General features: G+C 37.8%; 1 protein-coding gene across 1 annotated transcript in view; it reads right to left on the bottom strand.

Annotated features, from left to right (window-relative positions):
• Positions 1 to 15,591, bottom strand: part of LOC144034206 (uncharacterized) — a 55,648-nt gene extending 40,057 nt beyond the window's left edge. Inside the window, exons 1-4 of the mRNA XM_077542790.1 lie at positions 15,495 to 15,591; positions 14,996 to 15,062; positions 14,566 to 14,658; positions 13,766 to 13,793 (exon numbers count right to left, since the gene is read on the bottom strand). Coding sequence (XP_077398916.1) covers positions 13,766 to 13,793; positions 14,566 to 14,658; positions 14,996 to 15,062; positions 15,495 to 15,591 — 285 coding nt within the window. The remainder of the gene's footprint in view (positions 1 to 13,765; positions 13,794 to 14,565; positions 14,659 to 14,995; positions 15,063 to 15,494) is intronic.
• Positions 15,592 to 23,563: the final 7,972 nt, after the last annotated feature.

Here is a 23,563-nt window from a genome sequence, read left to right as displayed (position 1 = left end):
ATGCGGGATTAAACAAACAATGATTAATTTGGAAGATAGTGCGGAGATCACAGGTTTCCAGTCAGCAGCCCCCGCCCTGTATTTTGGATCCCCACCCCAGGGTGTGTCTCCGTGCAGCCGGATCACTGAGGCAGGACGCCAGATCTGACACACCTTAACAGGCAGGTAGCTATGATGTAAGAAGATCTCACTTCCCTTTTTTTGTTGACTCGTCTTTTCTGTCCTCATATCTGCCTCTTGATCGACATGCCCGATATGACGTGAACACTTGCGAGATGAATAGAATAGAAGAAACCACTCTAAGTACTTAAGATGTAGTCATACTAAACCGTGATAGTACGGGTCAGTTTAGGTCTGTTTATGACAACGAAGCAAGTTACGTCAGAGGCAGAAAATGATGTCAAAAACAAAACTCCTTGGAAATAGCTACAATAGTAGCCGGGCCATCAATAGTGAGTCACTAAATGTTGACATATATAATCTACTACCATACAGCTAAAATGAATAGATTAAGGTCATCAAAATCCAGGTGAACACAAAAAGCATCAGGTCATGGGGGTCATGTTGGAGATAGACCAGTGCAGTGACGACCTAGGACACGCTGGAGAGACTGTCTCTCGGCTGGCCTGGGAACGAACGCCTTGGGATTCTGTAGCAGCTGGTTGAAGTGGCTTGGGAAGAGGGAAGTCTGGGCTTCTGCCCGCGACCCGACTTCAGATAAGCGGTAAATGATGGATGGATGGATATCCTCAAGTGGTTAATGTTCAATTACAAAGTAGTCTATTTTTTTCATTTATAAACATTCCATCCAACCTTAAATTGATTAACTAAAGTTGCAACAATTAATTGACAACTAATTGATTATCAAAATAATTTTTATTTCCTTTCAGAGATCTTGTTTAGCGTAAAATTGTCCAAATGCTTGGAATTTCTGCCTCACCAGTAAATAGTATCAGATTTATATACAGTAGTTCACCATGAAAGCATAACAAAAAAAATAATAATAATTCTGTTGACATTTGCAAACGTGTACGTGAACATTTTGAAACTCAATGACAAGCGATTGTTGTTTGTGTTTTCTGCATTGTCAATTGAAAGTGATTTACCCTTTTTGAATTAAGAGATAAATATTAAGATGTTTTTTTTTAAATCGGTTAAAATTAATTAATTAATTAAGTAATTAAAAAATCAACAGAATAATTGATTATTTAAATAACCCTTATTTATAGCCTAACAATTGATACACACCGCACTGGACACTTATAAAGGGTGTGTGCGGTTACCAATGCTAATTAGGATCAAACAGGGGATTTAGAAATGCAGGTACGAACAAGATTGTTTCATAAATCCTCAAACAAGCGTTGTAAATAGCAAAACGTCTAAAAAAAAGTATTTGTGTGTCATTTAACCTGTATAATATTATACAAATGAAGAATGACAGAAAATGCAAGAAACATTTTTTCTGAAATTCAGTCCCCGTATGCAAGCAAATATATGATACTTTCATATATTTCCACTCCAGCGTGCTTTCCTCATGACTCACATGTCTGGCACGTCACTTGTGCGCTGGTGCACTCTGAACCAGTAAGCACTTGAAACTGGGTGGGAGTGGAAGCAGATGCCCGCCAGGGTCATGTATAGATCACGGTTAACACTTTTAATAAGCAAATGTCTGTGAAAATGTTCGCTAAATCTAAATAACAAAGTAAATAGGAATTGTGCTTGTTTTCAAAACAATCTGTTAATGAGCTTCCATTTCATGATCTTGTGTGGTGTAATTTTTTTCCCACTGTAGTCATTCTTAACATACAGTAAAACAAAAAAGAAAGAAAGAAACAGTAGTAGTCTACTGTGAATTGTTGTGCAAAAACACGAGCTGCAACATTTTCTTCACACTATTTAAAAACAAGGACAAGCATTAGTAATGTAAACTTGTCCATTACGCTTTCCTCATTCAATTGTGAAGCGAGTCTGTGTAAGGCACTTCTCAGTAGTCAGTGCACACAGCAAAGTTCTCACGGTTGCCCCACAACAGTTTTGGGGGAGTGAATGGGAACCTTCTTTAAGCAACATATTGTGTAGTGCAGACAATAGACAAACACATTCTTAACACCAGAAAAAGAAAACGATGACATGTTTATATGTAATTTATGCTTAACATGCCAACGGAAATTGTTTCATGTAGAACTGGTTGTTTGGTATAGTACGGAAAACCCCCAAAATATAAGCTGTTTGAATTGAAACTGGCACACACGTTGAAAGCTGTGATTTTAAACTAACCAGTTCATCGGTGTCAAGCAAGTACGGTCCTCTTTTTATAGCATCATGATATGTGAAGGGTCAATTATCATTAGATGACTTCATCATATCAGACAAGTTTATTGCATCATTATATCCCAGAAGAGAAAATATTTGGAATTTGTTAGAACCGTTTGCCATTTTAAATGATGTATTGTCCTCACAAGCAGAGGTGTAGTCCAGACCCACTTCTTTTTCAGTTTATCCACTTCTAGATTCCCCCCCCCCCCCCCCCGATGCACACCGTTCAGCCATGGTCTTCCCTCTGCCTTTAATTGGCTGGTACCCTAAACTTATTAGATTGGCTAACTTTATGCATTTGATGACTGATGAGCCAATCAGAAACAGAGTAGGCCACACAATGGTGACCCAAATTTTAGCCCAGGTGAGCTGATTTGCCCTCATACACAGAATACTTGATCGTGATGTGGGTTCGATTCCCGGGGCGGATGCTGCTGGTTACACACGAACTACATGCTCGAGATAAAGAATGGGGACAAATAGTTGAAGACAGCACAAAGCAATACTGAAGTCTAACCAGACAGTTTTTTTCACTATTTTTGTTTATTGTTCACTAAATATTGTAATTTGTTTCATAACATATACTCAAGATAAATACAGTTTATATTATTTCCGGCTGCTTGTGTTACCAAACTGTTATTATTGTGAGCAAGTACTAATGATAGATTTTTAATTTTAATTTTTAGGACATTTTTTCTGGACTACCCCAAAAAAAAAATGTATTTAAATTTTTAATTTTTAGGACATTTTTTCTGGACTACCCCAAAAAAAAAATGTATTTAAATTTTTAATTTTTAGGACATTTTTTCTGGACTACAAAAAAATAAAAAAAATAAAAAAATAAAAGGGGAAAATTGAGAGTATACCCAGTTTTCCAGGGACCACTGCTCACAAGCTTACACAGATTTTCATAATCAGCCCAAAAAAGAAGTAGCTAAAAATAAATGAGAATTGTTCCACTTCATAATCATGTTTGATTAGCGGTAGTGTTACTAATGTATACAGATTGAGCAGGTTCAGGCATGCATAAAAGATACGTTGTGCATTTTAAACTCTCACCTTTTCATATTTTACATCATTTCAAAAAGTAGAACATCGACAAACAACAACAACAACAACATCTACTCTCCAAGCAGTGCAGCTCCCACCAAGCCGGCACCCACTCGGCCCTCTGACGAGGCTTAATGAGTAATAAGCACTGGGTGACCACAGTTTTGGAGTCAAGCCAACACTCCCAGATGCCAAATTGAAGCCTGAAGGTACTGCATAATGCAAAACAACACTCATTAAAACTTGAAGGGGGAAAAAAACAAGGCGCTATAAAATGCAAAAATCCACCAAGATGCATTTCAGGAGAAGCTTGGTGGCAATTTCTCCACAACGCAGATGAATAATTACAACGCGCAAACAGCCATTAGGGGGAGAAATTACAACATGGGAAAATGGGTTTCATGACCTACACTATATGGATGGAGAAATATGTTAAGGGGGATGGAAAGGCAAAAGAGATGGAATAAAAGTCAAGGTTTGCTGAATTATTCAGGTTTGAGGTAAGCAAGTTTATACAGTCTGCATTTTCAGTTTTGCAAAGAGGAAGGTTCGATCAGGGTTCATTCAAGATTGCAACATTTGCTTAACGTTCGCTAAACATTCACCAACTTTTTAAAATGTTTTTTTCTTTTGTCTAATTTTGACTATATTCAAAATTGCATTGCGACAAGAAAAAACGTTACAAGTCTAGGCAAATGTCTGCCGAACGTTTAGCGAACACTGCAACCTTGGACGAACCCTGACGAGAAATCAACATTCGTCAAAGATGGATGTGTCATGAAAATTTGGAAAATTAAGAGAATGCTGCCTCTTACGCTGTGTTTCTATACCAATGACTTGGAAGCTAGGCTGGGCGAAGATCCACCACTTTCATGTGATGTCAGGAGTTGCCCCCATAAATGAGTCCATCAAAACAGGCTAATTTCAGGAACAATACAGTGTGCATGCCCAAATCATACTCCAAAAATATTAGAACCAAAGTACCAAAATTCAAACACAATCAGCTTCTTCCTCTGGACGTTGAATCGGTGGAGGCTGAGGTCTGTGGATCTCACTATTCTTCATCTATCCTTCCTTCCTTTCCTTAGTCTTTCCTTTGGTCTCTTGAGGTCTCCCTAATTGGTTGGAATTTAGATGTTTCTTTGATCCTTCCTCGGGTCTCCTGACAACCTCACGACTCTGGCTGGATTCTGAAGTATTCGCTTTAGGTGAACGTTATGGGATTTTTAATAGATTTTAAGTGAATTAATGAGCACACAGTCACATGCACGCACACACATTCTCACATACTGAGATCTCTCTTAAAAATATATTTTTTTACATTTTTTTTTAAGTCCCAATAATTTTTTATTCATATGCCTCCTAAAGAACAAACTTTTGATGTCACTTAGCATACAAAAACCTTGATTGATTACCACCAAAATCTTTGTTTACATGTATACCCACGCTCACTTCATATTCCGAAAATATTAGAATGTATTAGATGTAAACCGTTGCCTATGAAGAGGCAACATTGGGAGCAAACTCCCACGCATAAAATCCAAACTATTGTGACTTTCATTCTATTATTTTCAGAGTATGATTTGGGCATGCACATGTGCACATTAATGTTGTTGAGAATCAATCACGGTTTTCGGACGTAGAGCTTTTCATAGAAGGCTCATTACAGGCTCTCAGGCTTGCTGCAGTTTCCAGTCACTGCCACAGTAAATGTCTTACAGCAACTCGTTTTTTCCTAAATATAAATCTAAATTAAGACAATACTTAACAACGCCATATGTCATTTTATACCAAAATAGACCAGGAAAATAGTCAAAAACTAAAAGTGGTATGTTACAGCATGCATTACGTCACAGTGATTAAGGGAAGATGGCGTTGTTCTGGGAATGTCATTATTTTGATACTGAATCGGCTTAAAGGTACAGTCCGATGTTTTTCCATTGCTGTTTGTAAACACAACATTCAAAGCTGATGCTCAAGGAAGCTGAGGACAGAAAAGTGTGAAACCAGTCCACCAATCAGGAGCGGTGGTATTGTTCATTCGGTAATTTTACCGATTCGACATGTCATCATCATTGCTCTCTCTCTCTCTCTCTCTCTCTCTCTCTCTTTTTTTTTTTATTTTAATTTTTTTGTTTGTATGTGCATGTGCGTGTGTGTGTGTGTGTGTGTGTGTGTGTGCATGTGTGCGTGTGAGTGTGCACTCATGAATTCACCTAAAACCAATTAAAGATCCCATACCGTTCACCTAAACCGAATACTTCAGAATCCAGTTAGAGTCGTGAGGTTGTCAGGAGACCCGAGGAAGGATCAAAGAAAAGAAAGGAAAGTGAAATCCACCACCGACCAGACATCACCTACTACCCACCGGGTTACCAACTAGAGTCTTTCACCAACCCCAGAAACATCTAAATTCCAACAAATTAGGGAGACCTCAAGAGACCAAAGGAAAGACTGGGGAAAGGAAGGAAGGATAGATGAAGCAGAGTGAGATCCACAGACATCAGCCTCGGATTCAACGACCAGATGAACAAGCAGATTAATGTAATGTAATGTTGTAATTAGTAGATAAATGTTCATACATTTTACACGTAAACGTACACTCTAACAAAGATTGCAACAGAAGTGTCGAATTGCGTGTTTCAAATCACATTAACGAGCCAGATAGTTAGCGTCCACACCAACTGCACGAACACACAGCTTAGTTTTAAAATGTGCATTTGACTGTTTAATGGGGAATTTTGTCTTTGTGCTTGGAGTTTTTCACTCGAGCCGGAGTCATGAAATGACCGCATAGCTTGCCACTGCGATAGTCATTTGGTCCATGATAGTAAACATAGTAACATAACATCATCACAGGGTTTCAATATAAAATGGACTGTGTAAAAATAAGTCAGTTAGCGTGATCAACAAGTTTTACCTTTGCATTACGAGGTATATTGTCCCCCCCGGTGTGAGCGTAGCATCTCGTCCCAAAGACTCAGTCAGCGACAAGCTTTCAAATCAGCCCCGGTGTAAGAAGAAGAGACGGCATTGACTACATAATGGTATAGGTCGTGCGCTGTGAATTCCGGCAAAGTCGGCGATTTGATTAACTTGGTAAAAACAGCAGGCGACAGACAGAAGGTAAGGGGCTGTTTTCAAACTAGCGATCTCCAACTTAAGTAAATATCGCGCTCTATGAGTCCCGACAAAATGTGCAACTTCGACTGACAGGCGAACTTCGGTTGAAGTAGTAGATTCCGTGGCTTGATGGGCAATAATAACTTTTCATTTGTAAAATAACAGTCGCTAAGTCACTAAGTCGCTTCGGGTCACGTCCACTTCCATTCAACAATCATTTCCTTCCGCCGTCCGTCATAGGGCAGTCACGTGACGTCGGTGCAAATGGTCAATACCTCTAAACTGTGTTTAAGGGAATTAGATGCCATTGATATTTGCACTATTAATGTTTATACACACTGCCTAAATGAATGATGGACAATGACTTTTCAATTGCGTGTTGCTTGAAACAATGACATCACTACTCCAAAATGTGCTCTCCAACAGAATTGTTAATTAGTAATATGATTATTAACTAGCTCCCTAACTCTCATTTCCATGTAGCTAAAACTAGCAGCAGTTAATATTTGGCTTCTGACTGACTGCAGGGTAATACAAACACAAAATAACAGGTTTGTTAAGTCAGACGTACTGTAGGATTTAATATAGGATGGCCTTTTAGGCGGGCTAAAACAAAACAAAACAAACAAAAAAAAAACTTATTTTTCTGAACATGCTATCACAGATATCAATGTTGAACTATACTTTGCTTTAAAACATTTTGGACAATCTTAATTACAAACAACCTGGGTAGGGTATTTTAATGTTCCAACTTGACTGTAGAAATTCTTCACAGAAGAGTGAAAGCACTAAAATGGAGACAACTTCATACTTTCTATTCCTCCCAATATTTTTGCCAGTACGATGAAGCTTTGCCATGGGTGATGTTTCAGTCTATTTCACTAATGCATGAAGCAAGTTAAACATCGTCTAAGAAATTCATTCATCCAAGTTGGCTTACCTTCACAGTCCAGCTAGCACATTACTGCAATGTAAACAAAGTCTGCTCTTGGTTGGTTTGTAGATTTGCTTTCATGGTAGGGGGGGGGGAGACAGGACTGCAAAGTTTTTTGTTGACATTAGAGGCATTTGTAGCCACTTCTAACAAGTAGCAAACTAATCTGCACAGAATTATTTCTTCTGTGACTCCCTTGTAGCTTCATTCTCACCTACCAAACCTATTTGCACGTCTAAACTTCTAACCTCTGTCCCACACTGAAATCCCAGATGATTCATGGGTAATATTGGTAGTAAAAGTCAAAGAACCTCCCTTCAGATCCTTTCCCGGAGATAAATAAATCATAAATTCTCAAAATGCATTGCATTCCAAGCGTTGTTTCTTCAAGCTCCGCACCCGCTTTCGATTTAGAAAAGATTTGTAGCATCGCCACGAACCTTGAGAAAGTTATGCTAGCTTCGATTTAACTAACCTTACCCTAACCCCTATTCGATACTATGCTATACTTTACTATACTATACATGCCCACACTGAACAGACACATATGCCCCATTTTCATGATAACATTAATAAAGATTTTGTATACAAGCTCAAAATTATAGTTGACAGCCAAGACAAACTAGACTGGCACTAATATTATTTTGGATCGACAACCTTAACTACCTTGCTAACCAACTTCAGTTTTAGCAAAGATGGTGGAAAAAAAGAAAGAAATACAGTTCATGCTGTTACCTTCTCACTTATCCAGTTCAGCAGCTTAGAGCAGAAGAACCCTCAAACCAATAATACACAATGACAAACTATGCCGGCATGGCTATTTTAACACATTGCAGGAATGTCGGATGGGAAATCAAGCATCCTCATATCGGGTCAATATAAACAGCAACATTAATTACCGATGTAAAAATAACACTTCAAAATGTGGCAGTTTGATGCTAATTATTTGTTGGGCTGCTACATACCGGTAAGTGAATGAATCGTCGACTAAGCATGCGGCTCTTTCCATAAATCGCTGTTTGGATAGATAACAGCTATTAAAAGCTACGGGGCTGTCAATGTAATAACAGGGTGTAAGCATTAATGAGTGATGGGCTGCATTTACAGTCAAGAGCAGGAGAAGGACTGGTACATATTGTGTTTTCATCACAGCCACGTCACAGAGTGACAATGCTCAATCAGGCAAAAGCATGAGATGCAGAGAAAGTGGGCTCGAAGACATCCCTGCACATTTTTACTCTGTAAAACAAAAATTCACATTTCACTGAGGGAGCCTTTGTTTAAAATTGAACACACGCGCACACACAGACACACACGATCATCAAATATTGCAAATATTTGGTGGAACAGTATGTGATGCTAGCGATCCAAACTATTTCATGTGTGCTAGCATTCTGCTCACGCCCTCATTTCTAACATACCTTGAACATCCATCCAACTTCCTACTTTCCATGATTCACCCTTGACTGGCAGATTAGGCCATTATGTCAATTTCAGTCCAACTGTGATTTCATTAGTTCTGTTGTGCAAACTTCAACAGATCAATATGAAGGAAATAAATCACGTAAATGATCTGGAAAAAAGTTAGGGTACAACTGGACTGGATAGTAACGCTTAAAATGAGAAATCATTCAAACTGTACACATTGTAATAAAAAAACATAAACACAAAACACTTGCTCTTGTAAAGAGACAGACAGACATGACTTATAAAAAGTCTACACACCCCTGTTCGAATGTTATTGCGATATAATCAGACCAAATAAAATAATTTCAACACTTTTTCCACCATTAATGCTAATGATAAAGTTATGAGTGTGCACATCTGTGCGTCCACGTTTTCTCAGTTGTTTATATGTATATGTATATATATATACAGTATATATGGTTGGAATGTGAGTAATTAATATGAAGGTTTGCTAATCGGAAGTATCTTAACGATATTTTGAGATATAGTCATAAGAACTCAAACTGATTAGTGTCTTACCTGTATCCTCATTTGTGATCATCATTATGAGCAGTAGAGTGAAACTTATGCTTGGTGACTGGATTGAACCGAGAACATTCTCCTGCTCTACATGAATTCCACAGCATTAATGATTGATGGGCACCAAATGCCATCTAAGGGTGTTTCTCATACCAGAAGACTTGACATTTGAAGTATGATAAAAACTGATGCAGCACATAATGGGCGGCTTGTTCACTTAGTGACCATGAGCTCATCCAGCCCGATACCGCATTTGAGGATATGAACATTCATATCCTTTCAACCTACAAACCATCCAATGACCATTGAGGAACATGGCAATTGCAAATGCCCAGCAATTACATAATATATGATGCAAACATCCAATTAGATGGTAAGGACAACATTTCTCAGGTCCAAATACAGCAAAAATGTGGTTTGGATCACAGTTTTATTGTGACATATTCATATGCCAATCAATATTTATTTTAATTTTTTAAATCGTGTAGCAGAAATGTGTGCACTCATGCCCATGTGCCTGAATGGTGTGACATTCCGATTACAAACACAATAGAAGAAGTAGAGGAGAACGACAAAAATAACAAAGACACCTTAAGCCATCCTGATAGATGACAGACTGGCAACACCCTGAATGAAAAATCAAGCAAGAGGCAGCGCTTGCACGCCACAGCAGAAAACTGTCACAGTTACTACAAAATGGGCACTTAAGCAAAACATCTATTTCCTATTTTGTCTAATTATTTTCTGCTTTACACACTAGGTGAACTTGTAGGTAAAAAAGGTAACCTTAATAATAAGAACTCTGCAGTGCAGTGCAGTTCAACATGACTCAACTACAGCTACAGTTACATGAATATCTTCCTAAATGAATAATGTTTGAAACAGCTCTTGTGCAAGTGCGTGTGTATGGCAACTGTTTGTAAACCGTCACCACATGTAACGAAATGTTGCATCCTTACCTGCAACATGCAGATCAGACCAAGTGTATCATATTGTATAAAAACATGGAGACAGCTAAGCTCTGATCCAAAAACAGGGAGAAACCATTGACGAATTCAGACTGTGTAGTTTCGAACCCCTTTTTGAGAAATAATGTGGTGTGTGAGAGAAGGGAGAGAGCAAGAGAGAGAGAGAGTGGTTGGGGGGTACAGGAAGGAGTGACGGTGATCGAGTGGAACAAGAGTCAGAACAAAACGAACAACAAATAGTTACTTAAAATTGAGAAAATTCATTACTGTCGTTACCTTTCTATACGGCATAACACCAAATTTACATGTGACTCTTGATAATAAGGCTTATTTGAATAGCTCAAATTTAAATACAGTACAGTGGGTGTGTGAGGGCCAAGAGTTGTGCTTTCTCGTTGGTCTGGTCGGTTAACTGTACTGAAGTCAAGGGAAAGAATGCGGGCCCATTAAACACAATAAAGCGACAGTGAGAAATACTGTGAGAGAACGAGAGAGAGCGAGAGAAAGGGTGTGTGTGTGTGCGCGTGTAAGCGTGAGAGATGCGAATGAGGACCAATCCCTACACATCAGCAGATATTTGATACTTGTATCTTATATTAATGGCTTTCAGGCAGAACAACCAATGATATGCGTATACATTTAAATCTAATATACAGCATGACTAACGATAGGTTTATGTAATAAATGTTCGGTTTGTAGTATGTTAGAATTGCATCAGACTGCAATGAGTTTACAATATTCTATTCATGGTCTTCTGCGACATGAGTGCAAAAAAAAAACATTTGAAACAATTAATTTGCACAACAAAGGCTATTTAATTTTTATTTTTATTTGCTTTGCGGAGCAGTTTTGTGAATTTATTTTTTTTTTTTTTTGCACATTAAGCCCAATAACCTAAAGCAAGGGTTTATTATAATATACAAATATAATTTTACATTTTATATAATCAAGAGTTTTAATTCCTTAAATTTACATTGTGTACAACAGCACACTGCCCGTGAGCTAACCTAATAGCCGTTAATTTGCGAGCTAGCCGGTTAGCTCGCGGGCTAATAACAGCTAATTTGCGAGCTAACGGTTAGCCCGCAGGCTCACCGTTCACCGGCACCCTAACCCACAAATAGCCGCTAATTTGCGAGCTAACTGTTAGCTAGCGGGCTAACCATTCACCCACACACTAACTACTAAATAACTGCTAACTGTTCTCCCACACGCCGGGATAACTCCCAAATAGCTGCTAAAAAAACGGCTATTAGGTTAGCCTGCGAGCTAACCGTTAGCTTGCGGGCTAATAGCCGCTAATTACTGCTTATTGGCTGTTAGCACTGCACGAGCAACCAATCAAATGGTGCTGTGGGTGGGCCAATGCTGCAGGGTGTCAACAGCAGCTGACTCGCCCGTCGGAGCAAAAATAATAGTTTTTAATATATCGGCCATCAAAACAAAAAAAGAGGCCGATGTCGATAATAATAAAATGCTGAATATCGGCGCCGATTATCGGCCGGGACAATTATCGGTCTATCCCTAATGCAAAACCATTTATTTGAACCTTGCACACATACAAACAGCTTAGCAATGTAAAATATTATGTTAAACAATCAAAAGTGAGCATTTTTTTTTAAATCTTTGTTAAGGCAACATACAGTATTTAATCTACCTCTTGTGTTCGAGCTCAGTGGACCAACATTTCCCAACATTTTCTATGCCCTACACTTGTAGAGAACTTTTAATATTTACTACGACTACTACTACCACAACTCAACACATTTCAACATTAACAGACACGTTTTGACACTAGCTAAGATGCAGTAAAGAGCCAAAGGCAGACTTCTAGATGCTAACAGCTGATACAGAGTTGACTTTCAGCATTCCTCAACTTGGGAAAACACTTTCACTTGCATGACTGATTTTCGCGTCTGCCACTGCGAGAGGACACCGTGACAATGTTTCACCTGCAGAATGCCGAGTCTTTATACAGCAGCACATATCTGTCAAGCTGTTTTATGATGGTAATCAGTGTATTATGATTGTTTTACACTCTTTTGTAAATTCCATATGTAGACACATTAAACGTGTAGACACAATTAGTTTTTTCTATAACGTGTTCTAACAGAACCCAGTCGTGGCATAGCCCAAAGGTGTCAAAGAAAAAAGAAGTGAAATTAAAAATGTCAAAGTTGGCTGCTTTCCTGACTTGACATGTCTGAACAACTAACTGAATTATTGTTCTTTGCTTGAGTGGCATTAACGGCCAAACTCTCTGCCATAAGAAGCCAGAAATGCAATTGTGTACTTACAATAGATACACAATAATATATCAACATTGACAACTAGCTATGATATTTGCATCTATTTTATAACATGCCATATAGTTTCACTCTACAACTCAAATGTGTTTCAAACCAACAAAGAACAATTCAGGTAGTTGTCATAAGCTCAGTATGTAGAATGTGTGGCTTCACGTGAGCTGAAGTAGGGGACATTAGCGAGCCCCCTCCCAGGTGAGATAAAAATTCCTTTTGTGCAGCTTCCTTATCGGTGCACAGTGCAGAGTACAGTCAGACTCGCCCTTTGACTCAACATAGAGCTTCGCTTTGAGGAAACAATAATAGCATACTGCATATTTAAGCCACTGAACAAATGAAGATGATTCTTGAATGGTCCCACCTATGCCAGAACGGTCTCAGTAGCTTACAACCTTCCACTGTCGCAGCTAAACTTTAGGGGGGGGGGGGGGGGGGTTCTCCCCAGTCACGTTAACATTAACAATCTCTCACAATGTTATTATTATATTAACAAGTGATGTTAATTTTGTTATTAGTATTATTATGTGTGGGATGTTATTGCTACCCCGAGACCAGTCATGATTATGCAGTTCTATGCCAAAGAGAACATAAACAGCAGTGTTGACAGCGTCATCTAAAAGTGAATATATCTGATGGCATTTTTTTTAAAGTGCATCTCTTGTACTGGATCTTATTTCATTCTGCAAGTGGTTGGTGTGTCTGTGATATACAGAATAGGACTGAAAGTGTCCACTGTAAACAATTATGCAATTCCTCTGTGGAATCGTGAATAAAATTAAAATAAACTTCTGAAAATTCAGGTCAACCCCCAAAACTATTACGATGGCATCTGCGTCTTCCTCCGTACTTATAATCAGCCATGACAACTTTCACAGTTGTTGAACGTCAAAGTTTGCATCTCACGCTTAAAGAGTTGTGTCTGCTCAGCAACTGTCTATCCAGAATACGTCCTAAAAAGTTATAAGTCCCGACCGGGTCACGCCAGCAAAAGCCACGTACCGAACGCCACCAAAACGAACTTCACTTGTCGCAGCTGCCAAGTGAAAACTCTTCAAGTGAATGCGTCAATAACTTCTTACCAGTTGCCGGTCCCTCTGCGGTGCTCTTCTGCACACTGACAGGCTGCACTACTTCGCCTGTCAGAAGTTTGCGTGGTAGGTGGGGCGGCAGGCTGCACCTGCCGCATTCCGCGAAAGCGTGCGGAAGGAGCTGGCGTCTCCGGAGGCAGGTGACGTCACTGACGCATGCTCAGTGAGTGTTGCTTAACCAGGTATCGAATGAGGGAAGAATGGAGAAAAGCCAATGAACCCACTAGAGGGGTTATCTATCTATCTATCTATCTATCTATCTATCTATCTATCTATCTATCTATCTATCTATCTATCTATCTATCTATCTATCTATCTATCTATCTATCTATCTATCTATAGGGGCAAAAGTACAGAAATTAGAACATACTATGGTAACAGTAGAAATACTGAACTCAATTTCTTTACTTAAGCAAACAAATTAAAATGTACCTAAAGTCCAAAAGTATATGTGCATTTTTGTTGTTGATTATATACAATATCCATTTCCCTAACTTGGCAAACCAGACAATAAACTGTGCAGAATATAGTTGCCTTCTTTTGAAAGTAATAATAAGAATTATGGGTTTATACTGAACTAGCTAACCACGCCCTGTATAAGCAAAACAAAACAACATAGCAAAAACGCTAATAATAACAACTGGAGAAAAAAAACACTTTACTTGCATTTTTAGTTTTTTTCTAATTAGATGGGGAAATTGTTTTAACTCCCGGTGCTTTTGATTTTTAGACAGGACACAATGCATTCCACAAATGATTCTTTGACAACATAAAACAATTCTTTAAAATACTGCCACAGAAGCGGTCTCCCTTCCTTCTCGCCGAATCTGCTACCGTTGTGGTTAATGTTCTCTTGTTCACGGTCCTCCATGTTGCTGCTGTCACTGCCAGAGACCCCAAGATTTTAATCAATCAAGATCTTAACCATTGTTGGCGTAACGTCACTCTCTTTATGTCATTTTCACATTGTCTTGTCAACCGTAGAGGTTGATTATCCTAATTTGAGCAATGTGAGGAGTAGAAGCACAGATACTGTTCGTGTTCGAGCAAAAGTAAAAAGTCGTCATCAGAAAACTAAATTATACACATTGAACACTTCATGTACTGCATTTACATGAACAGCTGGTTGAATGTGTTTATTGCAGACTAGTAACACAGTAATTGTGGTGGTTCAGGTTATTAAGGTCAGAAAAGAAACATATTCTTGTAAAAAGAGTTTACAGGTGAGGTGTGGAAGCTCCCGAAGTCAAGTGTTGGTTAAACAGCAGCAGGTTGCTAGGATGTTGGCCTGAACACAGAATTGCGTCGTGTTACTCAAAACTGGTAACCACGCCTGACATTCTTCCGTGCATGAGCTGGAGAAGCACACCCATTCAACAGGTTGATACTACTTAATCTGAAGAAATAAAAATGATTTTGAATTGTGTATTTTGTCTTAAAAATTTAAAAGGATGTTGGGGTACTGGTAGGTCAAATTGACAAAATTTTGCCCTTGAAATGTATCATTAAAAGTAAAAAATGTGGCAACAAGAAGCATCATCACCGCTCTTTAAAATACAATCTAATATCATATACTTAGGGTCTCCATGGTAGGGATGGACTTACTTTTTGTTCTGCTTAGTTTAAAAACGTGAATAATGGCATAATTACAGTTGAAACGTGAGGAATAATTTCACATTATAATACATTAATTGATTTGATCACAATATATTTTGTTAACTTCTCCAATTTCCTGTTTGGAGATTCTTTGCCAGGCCTTCATCACAGCAACCTTCACTTGCTGCTTGTTTCTCTGTTCTTGATGCCTTCACTTTCATCTTAAGAAAGTAAAAAGCATGCTGGATTAGCCAGAGATCAAACAACTAACATGACCATTAAAGACTGATATTTATTACTCCAAAAAATTCACTGTGACTAGTTGTATCTGCAGGTCATTAACCAATTCACTGCCATTTACGGCTATAGACATCAAAAATTAATTTGAACTATTTCTACTAGTTTAATTTGTTTCCACTTTTGTTAACAAGAGTATGAAAACCTAGAAAAATTATTGTACATTTAGAACAGATATAAAATTTTTGATTAATCGTTAGTTAACTAGTGAAGTCATGCGATTAATTACGGAAAAAAAATAATCTCCTCACGCTCCTAATTCTTTTCTTTTTTCTTTTTTTTATTAAAATTTTTGTATTTTTAATAATCTTTTTTTAAAGAAACAAATATTCGAATTCCAAGTAAAACAGAAGAATGAAAGGGGACAGAAAGAAGTAAAACTTGTTTTATCTGCCCTTGACCAAAAAAAAAAAAAACTCACGATTAATCACAAATTTTGTTTCTGTTCTAAATGTACAATACAAAAAAATCTATGTTTTTATACTCTTGTTAATAAAAGTGGGAAAAAAATGTTAAACTAATAGAAATAGTTCAAATGAATTTTTGACGTCTATAGCCGTCAATGGCAGTGAATGAGTTAATGTGTGCCATATTCAACAAATGCTACAAAACGGATGCCAGCTTCACAGTGCAGATCTGTAACGGGACAAAATATTCATTATAAAAAAATCATGAAAACTTTGTTGAGTCAACAGAAATTGTGGATTCTCTAATGGTCAATTTAGCGGCCTGATCCCAACCCCACGTGTTTCCATTATTGAAGGCAAATGTGACGACATGCAAGATACATGTGGTTGTGTCACCTGTTGTTCAGGGTGTGACTGGAGTGAAATTCTGAAGTTGGGAGCGTCCCACAAACACAACCTTTACTCACACTGATAACTCCCTCTGCTGCAATCACTTGCGCGAGATAGCTGGCTGATTCATTTCAGCACTTATGCAGGCAAACAGCTTGCTTTTGTGCAATGCGTAAAAGTGCTTAGTAGGTTTCTTCTCCTGTTTTCATCTGTTAATTCTCGGCAGTTGTTTTGGTCTTGAACTTGACGAGAACCCTTTAAAAAAAAAATGATTCCAGTAACAAAACTCAAAGACATGAGTTCAAACTGAACCCCTGATGGGATTTACTCATTCATATCATTTATTTAGTCAGGTGTTGCAGACTTATTTTATTATTATTTTTTGGGGAATTACGTTTGACAAAAGCATATAATCCGACGACCAACCAAAAGCAGCAAAAATATATCACTCAATATTGGCAGTGGATGTAAATGATATCATAATTAAACAATGATGCCATGGTAAACCAACAGAGAATTTGCTCAGGGTTATACTTATCTCTAGTTGAGTTCTACAAAATGTTGAGTTGTAGTGTTATTGTTGATCCAAAACTACACACATAAAGTATACTGAATGTATTATAAAGTGTTAATTTGTAGTATCAATTATTTGTAGTAATGTAGTATCAATTTTATCATTTAGATGTCGTCTCGGTTTTAGTACCGTTTCAATCACGCTCGTTAGTTTTTATTATAATTAGTCAACTTTAACCCACATTTATTTAGTCAACTTTTAGTCGATTATAAATCTAGCATTTTTGTCTTTATTTTAGTCCAAGAAAACATACTTTTATTTGTCTAGTTTTAGTCAACAAAAACTGTCAAAGTTTTAGTCAGGACAAATATTTTAGCTCTGTAAATTTGTCAGCAGATAATGTTGAACACTTCGGATCTAAAACGATTACAAATAAAATTTTCTCTCATCTTTTGATTAAAAACAACTTCACACACAATTACAGTATATCATCAAGTGGCTACTATGTCTCTATGCTACGAGCTAGTAAATTAGCCAGCATTAGTTAGCTGTCGAATTAACATTATTGTTGGAAGGTTAAAGCCATTGGATTAATGTTACGTTATAACTATAATTTACTTCTCTTATTTTTTTTAACCTTTCACTGTGAATCCACCTCCTGTCTGTCCCATGTATTTGTGCATGTTGCACTCGCTAGCTGAAGATTTTAAAGGGTGTGTATCACATGACAGTGTCACAGTAACAGATTAGCAGAGACAACATTTTACAAAATCATATAATTTAGTTAAGATAGTTTTTGTTCATGAACTAAAAAGTCCATAGATTTTAGTCCAGTTTTTATTAAGTGAAATACATTTCCGTCCCATCTTTATTAGTCGTTGAAAATGCATAATGATTTAGTCCCAGTCATTGTTTAAGTTGTATTGTTTTAGTCTAGTCTAGTCTAGTCTAGTTTTCATCCGGTGAAAAATGTGTGTTGATGCAAATAGTTTAGTTTAGTTTTTGTTAACGAAATTAACTCTAATCGGTAAATAGACTGCTTTTATCTAAAGCGCTTTTTTCTTCAAATGCCTCACTCACCCATTCACGGACAAATTCACACACCAGTGGTCAACTACTGCAACACAGGGCGCTACCAGGTCCACCGGGAGCAAATCGGGGTTCAGTGTCTTGCTCAAGGACACTTCAACATGGTCACCAGGGGTGAGGATCAAACCCACAACCTCACAGCGCCCCTAATTCAGTGTTATGTTAGTGGTATGACATTTTCACAAAGTTTAATTAAAACTGTCTTTTGTTTATACAGATAGATAAGTAGCCGACACGGCAAAATTACCAGTGTTAGCTTAACACTGAGAATGTTAAATCGAACACTAGAAAAGTGTTTGTGTCCACACCGATGTGTGTAAATGTAACCCTTTTGTGTGTGTATTACTTTATTTTACACCGAACCAGTGTTACTTCAACACTGTATTGTGAAAAAAATCTACACTGGTAAATACTGAGGGGTGGTGATAAGACTCTCAACTAGTATCAGTGTTAAAAAAAAAAATCAACTCTAGCAACCTACACTTAACGCTTGTGTTTTAACACTTAGGAGTGTATTGCAATTTACTCCAGTAGGTGTAGAATGTTGTGTATACAGCCCCTTCCCCATAATAACAAGAAACAAGAAGTGCAAGTTTCACCAAATATTTATATTTATCATCAGGCACATCACTATTAACACTGATGTCACTTCAGTATGTTTAAAAAAAAAAAAAAATTACAGTATGGGATGTCACTCTTTTTGTAAGAGTTTTGCCCATCACTACAATCCACCTTTTAAAGAGAGCAGGTAGCTGGAATGCCAAACAGTATGGCCAGCCTTATCTCAAACAATTAGTTGACTGTTCAAATAGATTTGGAAACAGCAGAAAAACAGCTATTCATACGAAAGGTGAGAAGGTCAGTAGATAGACGGTAAAGCAAACAATACTCATACTGTCGCCGAGGTCACCACACTTGTCATTTCAAGTGATTTCGCAAGTGCCTCGTGCAATCCAAACAAAAACATCAGTCGTAGAAAAGATGTGTTCTGTTACAGTAAACTGGCCTGTAGAAAAAGGGAAGTTGTCACATTTGAGTTGCATTCCTATGGTGGCTACACAATGCATTGTGGGCAAGTTCAAACGCACAGTTAGTCTACCACTTCTGTACGCTAATGCAGAAGCAAAGTCAGAAATCTAGCCATGGCAAGGATGAGCGCTGGAGTCTTTAATAGTGGCATAATTGCTGATCTGGAGCACCCGTTTGCCCTCAAGAGGTGGGAGTGGCTGGCAGAATGGAACAGTGGTGTGCCGAGTGCGAGGTAGCGCAGAACTAGATCTCGCTGAATGTCAAGCTAAGACATCATACATCACTGTATCATGCAGGCCTATTACCTGATTTTGACAGTGAAACAAAAGAAGGGAAAGAGGGGCCACAGCCCCTACAACATGTCCCGCGTTTTTCCGAGGCTTCTCCCCAATTTGGCATGGCTGGAGCTCGTCATCAGCAAAGCGTTCAGGAGTCACCTATTGTAAAAACTCAAGTCACCTCAAATGGCTGCTCTCCATGTGGAGGAGAAAGATCCGACTTTGGCCCACCATGATGATCCTAAACATCCTCATCTGCAGGGGCCACATTATGGAACCATCTTATACCCCTGTAACTTCTAATATGTTCAGTGTCTTGAATGGCTAGTAAAGTGAAAATTCCTTCAGATCAATTAAAAAATCATTAACAACTCATAAACTTAAGGGGACCACATTTAACTTAATATTTACGTGTTCTTCTTTCTGTTTCATTTTCTATCTGCCTGATAAGTTTTACAGCATGTGTTGAGCAATTGATATTTTGTAACCAGTATAAGACAATAAAAGTGTGTCCTGTCGCATGCATCAAAACAGAACATATTGTAACTCGTGATTTTTTACATGAATTAACCATGATTGTTGTGCCATAAAGCATTTCTTGCACAATTATCAATGGATGTGAAGTCTCACGTTGTTCTAGTTCATAGGTGTCAAACTCCGGTCCTGGAGGGCCACGGTCCTGGAGGGCCACAGTCCTGCAGGTTTTGGATGTTTCCGTTCTCCAACACAGCTGATAAATGATCAGCTCATCAGCAAGCTCTGCATAAGCCTGATAACGATCCTGCTGATTGGAATCAGCTTGTGTTGGAAGAGGGAAACCTCCTAAACTTGCAGCACTGCGGCCATCCAGGACCGGAGTTTGACACCTCAGTTTGATGATGTGTGAAATGTTGCCCACTTGGCATCCTTTGCCGCTTGGTCATTCTGGAAGGGGTAAATTCTCTGCATTCTACTATTTTCAAGTCAAAATGGCCGTCTTACTCTGTGAAAAAAAAGCTCTCCGCTCATTGAAAAGCATTTCAACTTTGGATTGTTGCAATTTGATTTGATAATTTTGATTTGAAAAAGCAATTAAATGTCATTTGACTACGAAAACAAACTGCCTGCAGAGGCAATTGCTATATGAACAGAAATTGGATTTATGTGGTCGAAAATTATATGAATGTCCTTACAAACAACCAAGAGGCTCTTGTACATTATTACATTATTAAAAATTAAAGAATCAAGATAACTTTTGTACACAAGTAGTTCTTAGGTCATCTGAATATTGTACATCATGCTAATAATGTAATAACTGTTCCGTAGAAAATTTTAATATGCGACTTGAGAGCTAAAACATATCAGAAGACTAGCATATGGCTCGTTAGCTAGCACAGAGCTGTGGTGGTTTGATCTCAAGTTGAGTTAGCCTGCTTGCCAGTCTACACTTTATTACAGTTTTTCTCCATAGGTTTTTCTTGAAACTGAGATGACATTTTCAAAACTGCAAGCTCATTTGGCCAACCAGACTTACATTTATGCCTATAACTAAAATGATATCTAGCGCACAGCGTAAATGAAGAACCAACTACTGTAACACTTTCACTACACAGTAAATTCTGCTGAGTAAATTTGACTCTAGAGTGGGACAAAAAGACCCAGTTTTAGAGTAATATTTACACTTGGAAGAGAGTAAAATAAGGAATTTAAAAATAAATGAATAAAAGCCACTCAAGAGTTGAGGAACAAACTCACGACCTTCAGCTTGGGAGACAGCCGTTCGACGCCCTGAGCCACGCAGCTCCTGCTGTGTGCTAGTATATCACCAGTGTCAGCTGGAATCTTCATAACTCCGAGATCAAAAACCTCTTGGAGCTAAGCAAACGAGTGGCGTAGCTCAGGTGGTACTGCGGCCGTCCCCCAACCTGAAGGTTCCTCAACCCTTCAGTGACTTTTATTTTTTTGGGTCAATTCTTTATTTTAATTTCTTCCAAGTGTAAATATTACTCTAAAACTGAGTCTATTTGGTCCCGCTCAATATAGAGTCAAATTTAATCTACAGAATTTACTGTGGAGTCACTATCGTCACCTTCCTCCTCTTGACCATCCATATGCTGCTCTTTGTTTGGCCAAAGGTTTTCAGCAACGCAGCGAGGAAAAAAAATGAAGAAATGTGCCAAACCTTTAGAGAAAAACTGTAATATTTTATAGAAACAGTAAGAACATTTTCATCAATAATTTCAGAGATTTGGGCAATTAGAGTGATGTTTTGCCTATTTTTAGGTATTTAACCAGTAGGTTTGCCTTCCTGTTACTCAAAAAACTGGTTAGACATCACTCCGAGGAAGGTGGAGGGGGCTTTACGCCATTTATATGGATAATGAGGCAAGCTGGTTAATGTCTAAAATAGGTAGAACACAAAATTATAAGTTTTATGACAGCCAAAATTGATTCTTACCACTTAGGAAGTGTTCACTACAAAGCATTGTGGTTTTGGTCAGCATCCATTTTGAACTATTTGTTTTCACTCTTTCACTGGGTTTACGCTTTTTGTCCGACATTCAGGGTCCATGGAAAAAATGGGGACTAATAACTTAGTTTTCATCATGTTATGGTTGGAACATCCAACCACACAACTTTTAGGCATGATTTTCTCATAGCTTTGTATGCTAGTCACAGGCAAAACAATATAATACGCTGTTTGTTTTCACCAAGTAAGGCGCATTGTGTTGCGGGTAGTATCAGAAATGCCTGGATGTTCGGAATTCTTCATAGGGTTGTTGACTATTTCATTTCCCGGTTGGGGGTTTTAGATCAGCTATGTCACTAATCTTTGTCAACTGTGTGCTTGGCTTATTTGATTCTTTTGTGGTTAAGGGCAATACAAATAAACTTGACTTGAGACAATCTGATATGTTTTGGGATCCTTTAAGAATGTACTGTAGCATGATCCAAACCAAAACAAACACTCAATCCATATGTTATTGAAATATGAAATGACAGCGGTGGATTTATTACTACTATACACGCACGCTACTGAATACAATCGGACTTGTGTTAATAAAGTTGTTGGATGGTGGTGTTGAATTTCTATTGAGAGATGGCAGCGGAACCCTAAAGGAAACCACAGCTAAGCTAATGTAATGTTGTTGCAATGTTTATAGTGTATAAAATTAAAAATATACCAGAATCTAATAAACCCTAGATTTTTTTCTTCTGTGTTTTCTATCTTCAGTTACTATAAAGGCAGAAAAAGATTCTCAAGACTTAATGCATTTCATGCCATTTGAATGCTTTTAGATTATTAATTATTTTTCGTAGAAAAATGCATTTAAAAACGAAATTTGCATGGACCACATTTAAAATGTGTGATCCACATATTACAATTTCTTATTTAAATGTTACTATAAATCATATAATTAGTGGTGACAACAAAGGACAATTGTGGAGATTTTTGAATTCAACTCATTATTGCAGTAAAACTGGTACAGAGTAACAGATTACAAAGCTCTTGGCACAGTCACGGAAAAAGAGAAATGAGATGAGTATGTACAACAAGGAGGGAGAAGAAATAAAAACACATTGGCCAACAGGGTAACATAAAATGACGATAATGTGAAAGGATATGATCATAAAACAAATAGAAAACATGAAATTAAATGTTGCAAAAATAACATTACTTAAAAACACATTTATTTTACACTGACAGATTCAATCCTAGCGTTCAATCTAGGTCCGATTCAAAGCAGCATGGCCTTTTGACACAAAAGTCAATTGTAATGGCAAACATTGAAAACAAACTGAAACTGCCTTGCACAACATCTGAAATATTTTTGGGGAAATAGCTGATACGATTGTTTGCTGACAATTTCTTCATTTGTATAAGAAAACTCCAATGCTATTTTTTTTTTTTTTTTTTTTACAAAACTTGATTACGAATCGTGTTCTGCAGGATTTACTTCTTGAAGAAATAAATGCACAGGCGTCAGAGCAGGCCCATGGCCACAAGAGTCATTTCAATATGTGGACTTTCTTTGGGTACATCTGGTAACATTTTGTCTCAACTTCAAGTAAATTAACATCAATATCATTCAGTACACAGTCAAGGTTCTGCTGTGTCAAATATGTCAGTGGATAGTCCAATTTTATAATTTGAATTTTTGCCCCCAACAACAGAACCGTGTACAACTGACAATGGAAAGTTGGCAAG

The sequence above is a fragment of the Vanacampus margaritifer genome, chromosome 14 (genome assembly GCF_051991255.1).
Source record: "Vanacampus margaritifer isolate UIUO_Vmar chromosome 14, RoL_Vmar_1.0, whole genome shotgun sequence".
In the NCBI taxonomy this organism is placed as follows: Eukaryota; Metazoa; Chordata; class Actinopteri; order Syngnathiformes; family Syngnathidae; genus Vanacampus; species Vanacampus margaritifer.
Note: the sequence above shows the minus strand (reverse complement) of the source record. Positions and strands in the feature narration are given on the sequence as shown.